This window comes from Oncorhynchus keta, chromosome 1 (assembly GCF_023373465.1).
Source record: "Oncorhynchus keta strain PuntledgeMale-10-30-2019 chromosome 1, Oket_V2, whole genome shotgun sequence".
Lineage (NCBI taxonomy): Eukaryota > Metazoa > Chordata > Actinopteri > Salmoniformes > Salmonidae > Oncorhynchus > Oncorhynchus keta.
Genome location: NC_068421.1, coordinates 37,769,859 through 37,783,923, shown reverse-complemented (window position 1 = coordinate 37,783,923; position 14,065 = coordinate 37,769,859). Strand labels below are relative to the sequence as shown.

General features: G+C 42.8%; 2 protein-coding genes across 3 annotated transcripts; both read left to right on the top strand.

The window, feature by feature from the left end:
* Window positions 1-128: 128 nt before the first annotated feature.
* sars2 (seryl-tRNA synthetase 2, mitochondrial) lies at window positions 129-5,514 on the top strand. The gene is made up of 16 exons (XM_035771032.2): window positions 129-423; window positions 694-789; window positions 912-941; window positions 1,044-1,184; window positions 1,438-1,492; window positions 1,594-1,657; window positions 2,841-2,946; window positions 3,261-3,308; window positions 3,531-3,639; window positions 3,789-3,834; window positions 3,952-4,039; window positions 4,157-4,269; window positions 4,489-4,582; window positions 4,738-4,830; window positions 4,988-5,053; window positions 5,173-5,514. Exons 1-16 carry the CDS (start codon window positions 154-156, stop codon window positions 5,311-5,313), a joined length of 1,560 nt encoding a protein of 519 aa, XP_035626925.1. The 5' UTR covers window positions 129-153; the 3' UTR covers window positions 5,314-5,514.
* A 139-nt stretch (window positions 5,515-5,653) lies between these two features.
* LOC118396318 (golgin subfamily A member 6-like protein 22) lies at window positions 5,654-13,751 on the top strand. 2 transcript variants are annotated; one of them, XM_052523909.1, is made up of 6 exons: window positions 5,654-6,613; window positions 11,304-11,344; window positions 11,529-11,604; window positions 11,912-11,971; window positions 12,270-13,291; window positions 13,527-13,751. In XM_052523909.1, exons 1-6 carry the CDS (start codon window positions 6,208-6,210, stop codon window positions 13,596-13,598), a joined length of 1,677 nt encoding a protein of 558 aa, XP_052379869.1. In that variant the 5' UTR covers window positions 5,654-6,207; the 3' UTR covers window positions 13,599-13,751. The 2 variants fall into 2 exon arrangements, with proteins under 2 accessions (XP_052379869.1, XP_052379858.1); XM_052523898.1 differs by having other exon boundaries at window positions 11,912-11,986.
* Window positions 13,752-14,065: the final 314 nt, after the last annotated feature.

The window sequence follows — 14,065 nt, the reverse complement described above, 5'->3', positions numbered from 1 at the left end:
TTATAACTAAAGCAAATGTAAGAGATATTTAGTTTTTCGACTTTATAAACACACAGTCAGTACATTACATTTGTTACAAATAAAAATATTTTTTATTAATTGGTTGTCTTATTTGGTTCCGTCTTATGTACCAACCTACTTCCGCATTGAAACATGGCGACTTGCATTGGCATGGTTGTTCGGCTTGGCACATTGAATGTCTTAAAACCTGTTTCAAGACACTTTAAAAGGCAGGGGACAAAAGTGTTTACCCACAGCCGCTCCACACATGAGGTGCGAAGTAGTCTGTACGAACATGTCCGCGAGGGCTACAGTGACAAGCCAGACTTGGACATGAGACTTGTGTGCGAGGAGACTGACAAAGTCATTGCCAATGTGGAGACTCGGAAAGGGGACCTACGGGGAGCAGATGTCAGGGAGATTGTAAGCTTTTCTGTATATCCCATCTCACCACACCATGTTGAATACTGTAGATGCAGCCTAGTTCCATGCAATTTGCATGCTCTCTTGACCCTCAAGTCATTCATGTGTATTTGATGTGCAAGAGAGATTGCCTCTGTGCTTTCATATGCTGTGTCATTTGCCTTGAAGTACATGCATGTGGTGTAGCCTACTGCATTAGTATCAAGCACATTGCTTGATCTCTATATGCCTATTTTAGGGGGGTGTTTCTGATGTAAGTGTGTGCTGCAGGTGTATGTTTGGCAGCAACTTGAGGCAGTGCGAAAGGAAATCTCACATCTGGAGAAGCAGAAGAAAGTGATCAGCCATAGAGTTCGGGCTCTTGTGGTCAGTTGATATGTTGTTGGCAATGATACCAATACCTGTGCTTCAAAACATTTTTTTCATGTTATGATGAGATATTATTTTGTGGAATTATTGTGATAAACACTTATCCCTTCTCTTCACAGGATCAGAATGACAAGAAATCCCTAGCTAATGTAAGTTCTGCCTTGCCTGCTGTGGCCTTATGGTATTTGCACTTAACATCAAGGCTGAACAGAAATAATACCCTTTTGTAAGTAGCCCCTTATTTTGTTCAGATTCCTGAGTTCAAGGAGGCTACGAAGGAGGGTCGGGAGATCCGTCATCGGCTGAGCCAGCTTTACCCCAGAGAGAGTGAGCTGGAGGAGGAGCACTATGGCCGAGCCCTGAGGCTGCCCAACACCACACACCCCGATGTGGTGAGTACACACACACACACACACACACACACACACACACACACACACACACACACACACACACACACACACACACACACACACACACACGCACACAGGTGTGAGGCAAATGTATGTTGTTAGAGAATCATTCTGAGAGAGACCTATGCATAGAGACAGTCTTTCAACTATTGGAAGACATTTCTTTGCATATCTGAAAAAATCTATAGTTTGTAACTAATTTAATTTTCACTCCCCCATCTCCCTCTTTCAGCCAATTGGAGATGAGAGCCAAGCGAGAGTGGTGGAGCTGGTTGGACAGAAGCCAGGTGAGGGGGCGGAACAATACAGGAGGCTGTCCTCATGATCTCATCAACGTACAAAGTAGGGCAGTATTTGATATGCAGTTATCTCTGACCTTTTTCATCAGAGTTTGACTTCAAACCCAGGGGACACCTAGAGATCGGGGAGGAGCTTGGTCTTATCAGACAGAGGTTAGGCACACACTGGTCTGCTTTCTGGCTTTTGTTCTCTCTTCCTCCTGTCTCTCTCTCTATACACCTCTGTCTCTTCATGTCACTCTCTTACTCTCTCTCCTCACTGTTTATTGTATTTTTTTCTCTTTATATCAACATTTCTTCTCTCTCTCGTTCTTCCTCAATACTATCTCTCTCTCATTTTGATCAGTTGATCCTCCAGTCCCAGTATTCTTGGCATAGGCCTACCGGTAAAACACATAACTGAACCTCATCAACAGTGCAGCCAAACAACAGGGGCTCACCAGCGTTATCCTCTGGTATTGTGGTTAACAATATGTAGCCTAGGGCTTGTCGTTAGTAAATGGGTGCTTAATAGTGTATGAGTTGCTTCTTTGTCTAGAATCTTTTTTTTCCTACAGCAAATGACCAGGGTCTTTGCTAGATTTTCTTATCTTTATATATATATTTTATATATATTTTTAAAACTTAATTACGAACTCTCACCCTCTGTAATTTCCAGGTGACCATAAAGGAGAGCAGTCGTTGGTAAAGTCGATAAAAAATCTATCCTGTTTATTACATGTTGCAGCAGGGAGACTCCTCCAGCACAGAAGCAAAGGAAAGGTCTAACTGGCCTGCACTGAGAAGGTCCTTAAATCCTAATCAGCAGATAGGCTGTTCTGTAAACACCAGCCTGAGACGCTTTTAGGAGGTCAAAACGAAAGGCAGTGACTTTGTCAGCTGCTACAGAATCGCACTGTTTGACAGAGTACAATAATAATCAGTGTCCTCTGTCCTTGTATCTCCAGTCTAGCATCATCAATCAATATCAAGTCATTCAGAACATTCTGCTTCAAGCTTAGTGACCATAAACCTGCACCTTCAGTGTAACAAATAGAAGACTGGAAATCATGTGTACAGAAACTCCAAATATGCATAACATTGTCTAAATTAAATATGAACTTCAGTCATCTAAAATATTCCTAGTGGTTAGAACGTTGAGCCAGTAACCGTAATGGTTGCTGGATCGAATCCGCAAGCTGACAATGTGAAAATATTTTGTTCTGCCCTTGAACAAGGCAGTTAACCCACTGTTCCCCGGTAGGCTGTCATTATAAATAAGAATTTGTTCTTAACTGACTTGCCTAGTTAAATAAAGCTTAAATCATGTGGTTTTACACCTATCTTCTCTCTGCAGGCGTCTTGCCCATGTCTCAGGTCATAGGTCATACTATCTAAGGGGAGCGGGGGCCAGACTCCAGTCTGCTCTACAGAACTTCGCCTTGGAAACACTGCAGCAGCGGGTGTGTAAGATACCCTTTGTTTGACTGTGTTATCAGGGAGAATAGATTGATATATCTGCAAAATGTGTGATTATCATTTCAGATTCTGAGTGTTTAAAAGTCACATGTACAAGGTTGCAGGTGTGATTGCAGGGTACAATAAATCATAGGTTTCGAGCTCCAACATGCAGGACTAAGTGAAATAAAATAAGGAAAATGATCATAAAAAAAACAATATAAATAGCACTATATATATCATAACAACTGTAGCAGTGATGAATAAATGCATGTCTCCCTACTTTGAAAGCAAATCAGTTTTTTTTTTTCCATCTCAGGGGTTTATACCTATGGTTGTGCCAGACATACTGAAGGGGGCTGTATTTGTGAGTATCTGACTCTATCCTTCATTTACACTGCAGACATGAATGCATAACAATATTCAAACTGGAAAAAGAGAGTAAAGCATTCCGAGATGAAGGTGCGATGTGTGTACCTAGTAGTGAGCCAGTTTTCACAAGTAACATTTCTTCAAACTGACACGTTCTCTCTTTCTTTCTCCGGAGACTCTCTCACTCCATCTCTGTCTCCTTCTCTCATACATACAGGAGGGTTGTGGAATGCAGCCCCATGCCCACAGGTCTCAGGTGTACTCTCTGGACCCCACCTGCTTCCCTGACCTCAACCTGGCTGGCACAGGGGAGGTGGGCATAGCAGGTGAGGCCATGTATGAGTTAGGCTGTGATGGGGAGGTCGTGGGGTACGGTCATCTGTGTGGGTGAGAATGGAAAAACCTTAATGATTAGTAGTGATGTACTAGTGTGTCATTGTTGCTGTAACCAGAAAGTGTCCTTTTTCTCTTCTAGGTTATTTTATGGACCATGCTGTTAACTGGAAGGACCTTCCTGTCAGGTGAGACACTTTATTTGTAATACTGTATGTTTGGTTTGCTGACAACCCAGTGTAACGTATACATGTACCTCCTATGTGTTTTTATTAGAGCTGAATGGACTGGTTTTTCCATTGTAGGTCTGTGTGCAGTAGCACATGTTACAGGGCTGAGACGGACACAGGCAGAGAGACTTGGGGCCTTTACAGAGTACATCACTTCAACAAGGTAACAGGAAACAAAGGCAAATCTTTAGAATCAACCAAGGACCAATTGTCCGCCATATTTGATGCGTGGTGTTAAAGAACCCTTGTGTTCTCATCCTCTGCTCGTGTGTCTGTCCAGGTGGAGATGTTTGGTGTGACTGCAGATGAGACTGGGGAGGAGAGCTCTCAGATGCTGGAGGAGTTCCTGTCCCTGCAGAAGGAGATCTTCTCCTCCCTGGAGCTCCACTATAGGTCAGTGCTCCTCTCTGCATACACTCAATCTGGCTGGATAGAGGCATAGCTTGTCCTTTGAGTCATACACTACAGTGTATTTTGCCATTTGTACACACCATAGTCATATATTTACATATAAATATATTATTTGTGCAAATACTCACACACACTATTGATTTAACTCATTAAACCCCTAGCAGAGTGTTCCTGTAACTGCTGCGTTCTCTCTACCTGTAGAGTACTGGACATGCCCACCCAGGAGCTAGGTCGCCCAGCACACCGGAAGTACGACATTGAGGCCTGGATGCCAGGGAGGGACAGCTATGGCGAGGTGGGATTGATGGCACTACTATGATTGGTTAATCATGTCCTGGATGAATATTGTTTTTGTTTGAAAGTAATTTCCCATTATTGCTCTGCCAGAGCATTGGGGTCGGTTTTGTTATCCAGGCTTGATGTTTTCGTTTCTCCATTGGCTTGCCTTAGATCTCCAGCGGGTCTAACTGTACAGACTACCAAAGCAGACGCCTCAATATCCTATATGAGGGGGAGGATGGTAGCCTACATTATGCTCATACGGTGAGACCAGGAAGGGGGATATTCTTTATGTTGTGAGATTCAGTATTTCTGATGCACTAAATATAATAGATTCTACAAGAACAGATTAACCATTTTCTAAGTGTTTTCAAATTTTTTAAATGAGAAAATGTCTAATTATTTGTGTTCTGCTCTATAGGTGAATGCCACAGCGTGTGCTATTCCCCGTACTATCATTGCTATACTGGAGACTCATCAGACCAAGGTAAGAGAGAACACCGACTGTATTCCCAATAATATGGATGAATACATTCACCCACCATGAAAATAAATGTCTCTGATAAGATGCTACTCTCTATATCTCACTCACATGTCCATTTTCAGGAAGGGACAGTGTTAGTGCCTCCTGCCTTGCAGCCCTTCCTGGGGTTGGAGGTGATTGAAAAGCCCAAATACATTCCTTTGAAATACATCGGACCAAACCAGCCCAATCGCATGCCCCGCCCTGTCCCAAAGCCCAGATGACATCATGCACCAACACACTTACATCAAGAGAACAACTGAAGTCTTTTCCATCTGCATGTTTACTTATTCTGTGTTGCTCTGCCATGTAAATATATTAATGCCATACTGTTTGTGAATGTGTGTCACGATGACACTATCATAAACTGTCCTGTTTCTGTCTGCAAAAGAATGATCATTAAAACAATTCAGGATCTGCAACCACACAGTAGGCTACTTTCAGAGAACACAGTTCTGCTCTAACAAATCTAAACGCTTTTATATGTAACTATACTAAAAAACAACATTATGGCAAATAAGTATTTCAGATCTGGTGGTTTTATTCATTGGACCCCTGTTTATGTCCCACATAGGTGTAGTGCTTGCTGTGTCAGAGGCTTATCATTTAGGAGAGGGAACACAGGGTCCTTCATGTCCACTGCCTGGAAGTACTAGCACACTGGAATTACTGAGTGAAGAGACACCAAATAGTGCTGTAATGACTGTGTTCCTATCCTTAATTCTGCGAATTAGAATAGAATTGTTAATGAAGCCCAGAGGTATAATGTGCCCCTTCCAATAGTCAGAAAACAAGTGGACAAAATGCTGTGCCCATTCGGCTGGGCATTACATGTCAACTCTAAATGTGTAATTAATTGTGCTCGACACTACTATAATTAAGTAATAAGGCCAGAGGATGCATGATGCAAAGTGGAGTGCCTGGACACAGCCCTTAGCCATGGTATATTGGCCATATATCACAAATCCCCAAGGTGCCTTATTGCTATTATAAACTGGTTACCAACTTAATTAGAGCAGTAAAACAAATGCTTTATCATACCCGTGGTATATGGTCTGATACACCATGGCTGTCAACACATAATTATTAAATGTACACGCCTTGTTAAAATAAAACAAATGTGTCTCCCGTCCCCCTCTTCGCGTAAAGCCTACATGCCTTCAGCATGGCAGGTTATGTGTTGTAATACAAATCTGCTGCTGAGCCATGAGATTGAACACCAGAGAATTGGCGATACCTCCGGTCAGATGTGTTCAACAGCTTGGTGCGAGCAATCCTCTCGTTATCACCGCGTTAGTTGTTACGCCTTGACTGGGCATCATCCTCCCGACCTGTCCTGCATCACCTGTCCCTTTGAGCCAAGCACACGCGCCTCTCAGCTCCTCCTCAGCGGGTCCTCGCTCGACTTGCAAATGAGGTCGCCGCATTATTATTTCAAGGTTATTTCCTTTTCTTTAAGGCCTTTATATTCAGATCCTATGGGAGTTCTTATTTTCACGGCGTTGCTTTGGACCTTCAGTGGAGGTAAGGAAAATCAGGGATTCATTTGTGAGGCTGCTGATCAATCCGTGTATGAGCGCATCCAGTGTTAGATAACGCGTATGTTAACCGAGTCCATAGCCTGCCTGTTCTAACAGCCTATAGGCATTTTGGTTCTAGCTTTGCTTGGGACATTAGCTAAAACGGGTGATTGTAGGCTATTGATTGCAGTTAAGTGGAATGTTCATGCTATTTAGAGCATGTTTATATTTTTATAATATAGCCTATAAATAAAACGGAGAATGGATTATGCGACAATTCAACCAAAATGAGTAAAGTACAAAAAGGTAAATTGGTAGAATATATCTTCGCTTTTAAGATTTGGGATCGATCAAGATCGACTTATTACATAATTTGTTTAGAGCGCACCTTATCCGGTCGGTCAGTCACGCTAAATCTGTCCGTAGCCTATCCAGAAAGCGAGTTAGGTTCTCCCTGGGATTGCCTACATATTGATTGTTACCGCATGTGTGTGTATTGGAAATACTCTTATGTGAAAATGACATAATAAATCAAGTGTATTTCTATATCAACCTAAATGTGAATTATGTTGTCGCGCACGACAGGTGACGAAAACAGTGCACGTGCGCACTCATGTAACTGTTAAACCTAAATCTTTTACAACCATGTCCTGTTTGAATATCCAAATATTGACCCGATGACCATGGTTTGATGTGAGCAGTTTTGTATCAGTGTCAGGGAGTGTTTTGGGAGTAAAGATGTATGGATGTAATGTTGTGAGAACGGGAGGGTAGGCTGTACATGTATTATATAACGGTGTTATATGAAAATACAACTGAGCTTAAAGGCTAATGCTCTGTGCATAGTGCGCACTGTGTAGAGGTGTTAAAGTCACCTATGTGTGTGTGAACATACAGACCCAAATCTCCTTGCCAATTGCCTTGTGTATACAAAGGGTGACTGGAGGCCTGCCAAGCCAATCAACATGGGATTGCAGCTTTAAAGGATCTGTGTCCCAGTTTAGGAAGAAACACTCTCTCTCTCCCACACAACTAACAGCCCCGTTACCATTGACCTCCATTATCAATGACCAATTGATTCATGCACCACTGGACTAGCTTTATTGACACACAGAAGAAGGAAGTGGCTTTAATAAGATATGTCAGGGGTCCAGTGACTCAGTCGTTTAGCGCTTGTGTACAATTCATTGGACTCCCTGTGAAGCTGTGAGCTAATAACATGGAGATTTTCACTTCCTCCTTGGGGGAGGATTACAAGGTCCTTTTCTGTCCTGTTAGCTGCTTGGCATGCGGCCTTAAAAATAGATGCGTCTACTTTTAGGCCAAACAATCCAATGACTTTCTTTTTATTTCCTGGCAATGTTCAATCAACTCACTATGTATACAGTTGAAGTCGGAAGTTTACATACACCTTAGCCAAATACATTTAAACTCAACTTTTTCACAATTCCTGACATTTAATCTTAGTAAAAATTCCCTGTCTTAGGTCAGTTAGGATCACCACTTTATTTTAAGAATGTGAAATGTCAGAATAATAGTAGATAGAAAATGATTTACTTCAGCTTCTATTTCTTTCATCACATTCCTAGGGGGTCAGAAGTTCCCAGGGGGTACATACACTCAATTTGTATTTGGTAGCATTGCCTTTAAATTGTTTAACTTGGGTCAAACGTTTCGGGTAGCCTTCCACAACCTTCCCACACTAAGTTGGGTGAATTTTGTCCCATTCCTCCTGACAGCTGGTGCAACTGAGTCAGGTTTGTAGGCCTCCTTGCTTGCAAACACTTTTTCAGCTTTGCCCACACATTTTCTATAGGACTGAGGTCAGGGCTTTGTGACTTTGTTGTCTTTGAGCCATTTTACCACAACTTTGGTAGTATGCTTGGGGTCATTGTCCATTTGGAAGACCCATTTGCGACCAAGCTTTAACTTCCTGACTGATATCTTGAGATGTTGCTTCAATATATCCACATAATTATCCCACCTCATGATGCCATCTATTTTGTGAAGTGCACCAGTCCCTCCTGCAGCAAAGCACCCCCACAACATGATGCTGCCACCCCCGTGCGTCACAGTTGGGATGGTGTCCTTCGGCTTGCACGCCTCCCCCTTTTTCCTCCAAACATCATTATGGCCAAACAGTTCTTTTTTTGTTTAATCAGACCAGAGGACATTTCTCCAAAAAGTACAATTTTTGTCCTCATGTACAGCATGCAAACACCATGTACACCAAGCAAACCCTAATCTGGCTTTTTTTATGGCGGTTTTGGAGCAGTGGCTTCTTCCTTGCTGAGCGGCCTTTCAGGTTATGTCGATATAGGACTCGTTTTACTGTGGATATATATACTTTTGTACCTGTTTCCTCCAGCATCTTCACAAGGTCCTTTGCTGTTGTTCTGGGATTGATTTGCATTTTTCGCACCAAAGTACGTTCATCTCTAGGAGACAGAACTCGAGCGGTATGACGGCTGCGTGGTCCCATGGTGTTTATACTTGCGTACTATTGTTTGTACAGATGAACATGGTACCTTCAGGCGTTTGGAAATTGCTCCCAAGGATGAACCAGACTTGTGGAGCTCTACAATTGTTTTTCTGAGGTCTTGGCTGATTTCTTTTGATTTTCCATGACGTCAAGCAAAGAAGCACTGAGTTTGAAGGTAGGCCTTGAAAAATATATCCACAGGTACACCTCCAATTTCTCAATTTGCAGTAAATCAGCCAGTCAGATGTGAAGCCAGATTTATTAGCCACTCATTTTACCCCAACTCTTTCAACCATACAGTTTTTCAATTCCTCATCAAACCATGGAGCCTTAACAGGTCTAACATTCAATTTCTTAACAGGTGCACGTTTATCAATAATTGGAAGAATCAATTTCATAAATTCATAAAGTACAGGATGCTCCTTATTAATCACATCAGCCCAAGAACTATTTGTAACATCATCCACATAAGAGTCATAACACAATCTTTTGTATGATCTCTTATACACTATTTTAGTCCCAGCTCTTTGTAACTTTGTCTTTCCTGGATATAGCCACTATATTGTCATCCCTGCATCCAATGGGTACGCATACAGCTTTAGAATGAAGTTCTACAGTATTAGTACAAATGTGATCCATACATGTGGATGATGTTGTTCCTGTAGTGTTTGTAAACACCCTGGCAGGTTGATTAATAACCTGAACCAGATTACAGACACTGGTTACAGTAAGAATCTTTCTCTTGAGCGGACAGCTTGATGAAAACCAGACAATATTCATGTCCCCAAGAAAGTAGATCTCTCTGCTTACATCACATACACTATCAAGCATTTCATACAACATTTTTAGATACTGACTGATAGCACTTGGTGGCCTATAGCAACACCCCAAAAGAATAGGCTTTAGATTAGGCAGGTGAACCTACAACCACAATACTTCAATAACACTTGATATGAGATCTTCTCTAAGCATTACAAGGATATGGCTCTGAATATATACAGCAACACCTCCCCTATAAGCATTCCCGCCTCTTCTACAGATGTTATATCTTCATACTGCTACTACTGTATCATCAAAATAATGATCTAATTGAGTCTCAGAAATGGCTGTGTCACGACCTCCGCCGAAGTTGGCTCTCCTGCCTGTTCGGCCGGTGCTCGGCGGTCGTCGTCACTGTCCTACTAGCCACTACCGATCCCTTTTTCGTTTGTCTGTTGGTTTTGTCTTATTAGTTTCACCTGTGTGTATTTTAGTTTTAATTAACGTCCTTATATGTAGTAGGTTGTCCCGCCCTTGTTTTGTGCGGGATTGTTTTTGTATTCATGTCATTTGGTGTAGTGCTTGTGTTTTATTCTCCGGTCTATTTTTGATCCTGTGTTGGATTATTCACCCTGTGTGTTGGGTTGACCGTGTTTTTTGTGCGCCGGAGAATAAACTGTCAAATATCTGAAACCTGCTCTCTGCGCCTGATTCCACCCACCTTGATAAAACGTGACAGAATCCCGCACCTCCATGGAATCAGCAGGAGCAGCCGCGTCTCCTCTCCCATCGATGGAAGAGAGGGTCCTCCATCACACCAGCGTGCTTCACCGGATTGGTTCTGCCATGGACCAAATGATGGAGAGGATGGATCGATGGGAGAGTAGTGGCCTCCCCACCACACCTCTCGCACCCCCTTCTACAGCACCTCCTGTTCCTGTCTCTGTCTTTGCACCAGATAGGACTGTTTAGGTTTTCCATGTTTATTGTTTTGTAGTGTTCATGTGTACATTTACGTATTAAAAGAACGATGGACACTTACCACGCCGCATATTGGTCCTCTGATCCTTCGGAAGAAGAGGAGGAAATCCCTGACAGGCTGTATGCGCTTATACAGTATGTGAATGTTATCTGATGTGAGCAAGTTATTGATTTCATGAACCTTATTTCTAAGGCTACATATTTTAATATGGGCTATTGTCAGCCCTTTCCTGGGTATCTTATCATAGATAGACTTAATATGTAAAAGAGCAAACAAAGCAAGAGAACAAACGAACATTCAGCAGACCATTAATCAGTTGGTGTGTTATTGTTGGCAAAATTTGCAATTATTTGGAGACTACATTTCTCTCTCTCTCTCTCTCTCTCTATCTCTCTCTCTCTTTCTTTCTCTCTCTTTCTCTCTCTCTCTCTCTCTCTCTCTCTCTCTCTCTCTCTCTCTCTCTCTCTCTAGTGGGATGCCTTCCTCTATCCTCCTCTCTACCGATTGGAAAGGTCAGAGACAAATCATTTGTGTTATCTCTCTGATTTTGTTTACGAGTGTACTATAACACTGCTAACATATTGTGGTAATTGATATCGATATTGATGCTGCAATAGCTAATTGACTGTGTCCGGCTGTCCTCTGTGCATGTGTTTGTGTGTGGGTGTGTTTGTGTTTGTGTGCGTATGCCCTCAGGTTGCTGACTGTATTCAGGACTCTCTGAAGAGTAACAGCGGTGTGCCACATTCTGGCTGTGACAAACGGAGAACAGGTGACAGTGCCTACCTTATCTCTCTAGGTCACACAGTGCACTTTTCACCTGTATTCACTATGACATTGTAATGTGTCAAAATTTGGATTTAGTTTATCATGATGATGGAATCATTACTTACTGTACGCGAGGAATACCCTTTACATTTGACTATAATGCTGTTCATTATTTCATCAATTGAATCAATCTTCCATTACAAATATTCACGGAAACACCTGTCACTCAGGCAGATAGGTATGATTATGTGTATTTTGATAAGATGGACATGGTCAGTGTTGAGCAACCAGGGTTGTGTTGTGTTGTGCAGATGATGCTGTCAACAGGCACCAGGGTCTCCTGAGAGAGCTGCAGGATCTAGCCCAGGAGGGTCAGTCTGACTACGGTTATTAGCTAATACTTTACTAGTGAAGTACCCAGGGACGGACTGGGATCAGAAATTGGTACACAGCGATATGGAATATCAAAATATGCTGATTTATTAAGATAATCAGTCTAATAGTTGCAATAGCTTTGCTATGCTATGTTGGTTTTAGAGTCAGGTAATTATACATGTAAATAACATGTAAATCCAGATCAAATCTTTATAAACATGTTTTGTTGTACTTGTTGTAATATGCTTTAAATTGTACAGTAACTTTCTACCTCAATTGACTTTATTCTTACAGAGAGGCAAAAAGAGAGAGAGTATGGGAGGGAGAACGAGCGATATGAGGAGAACCAGGCTGGGGGAGAGAGGGACAGAGAGGGGAGGAAGGATGAGCAGAATAATGACAAGAAGGAGACTGAGAAAGAAGAGCTGAGAGAGAAAGAGACGAAGGCAGATGGGGTAGAGGAGGAGGAGAAGGTGGAGATGAAGGACAGAACAAATGAGGAGATAATTGAAGAGCCCAGACTGGAGGAGAAAAGGGGGGATGAGGAAGAGAGCGCCAAAGAGTTGGAGGAGCTCCTCGCAAAGGAGATAAGGAAGATAGGAGAGGAGGAAAAAGAGGACAGGGAGCTTGAGGAGCTGCTCAGGGAGCTGAAGAAGAAAAGGTACGAGTCTGTGAAGGAGAAAGAGCTCCAGAGAGGGTCAGAAGCAGAGGAGAGGAAGAAGGAGGAGGAGGAGGAGCAGAAAAAGGGAGAGAAAGAGCAGCTAGATATTATTGAGAAGGAAGAGAGGAAACGCAGCGAGGAGAGGAAGAACAATGAGGTGGAGCTGCTGGTGGAGAAAGGGAAGGTGGAGCAGGAGCTCAAGGAGCTGCTGGAGGAACAGGACAGCATGAAGAATGTGGAGAAGGAGAAAGAGAGGGAGGAAAAACAGGAGGAACTGGAGGAGCTCCTCAAAAAGATGAAACGTGTGCAAGAGGAAGAGGAGCGAGAAGAAGAGGAGAGGAAGAGAGGGAATGCCAGGGATGAGGTGAAAGTGGACAAAGAGAGCCAGAAGGAGGGAGAGATTCACAAGGAATTGGAGAAGGTGAAAGAAAGAGAGAAAGAGAAGGAGGTTAAGGAGCCTCAGCAGAAGAGAGTGATGGAGAAAGCGAGTGATGAGTCGACCCGTCAGTTTGAAAAGGAGAGGAACAGGGACGATGATGATGACGACGATGATGAAGAAGCAGATGAGGAAGATGATGATGAAAACAATGAGGATTGGGAAGAGGAAGAGGAGGATGAGGACAAAAAGGAGGATGTTGAGGAGGATGAAGGAGCGGTAAGTGGGAGAGAGTCAACAGGATTTAGCACAACTGAGCTTGTAAAGTTGATATTGTAATTGTTAATTGACTATGTCTCTGTGTGTGTGTGTGTGTGTGCGTGTGTGCGTGTGTGCGTGCGTGCGTGTGTGCGTGTGTGTGTGTGTGTGTGTGTGTGTGTGTGTGTGTGTGTGTGTGTGTGTGTGTGTGTGTGTGCTCCTAACACACTGTCTGAACTGTTCTGTGTGCCTACAGGAGCTTCTGGAGATTGAGGCAGAGCTGCGTAAAGTGGCTGCAGAGCTTCGGGAGCTTCACAGGAGTCGTTAAGTTCTAAATTACACACACACACACACACACACACACACACACACACACACACACACACACACACACACACACACACACACACACACACACACACACACACACACACACACACACACACACACACACACACACACACACACACACACACACACACACACAGAAAGACAAACAACACAAAACAGACAGATAATGACACAATGCAGCTCTCTCTCTCATGCTATCACACACAGAAACACACACAACTAACTTACTTAGTAACATGGTATAATCATAATGCTTTTGATGGGATGTACTTCTGTAAGTAGTTGCATTTTAGAACAAGCATACAGGTACACTTCTCCCCAACCCCTAACTCTCATATTGCATTCAGAGATGACAAGTTCTTTAGATGTCAGTCTTTCTGTGTGCTGCCATTATCAAAGATTGTTCAGTAGGCAAAATGTACAACCTTGCAAAGCTATAGTTAG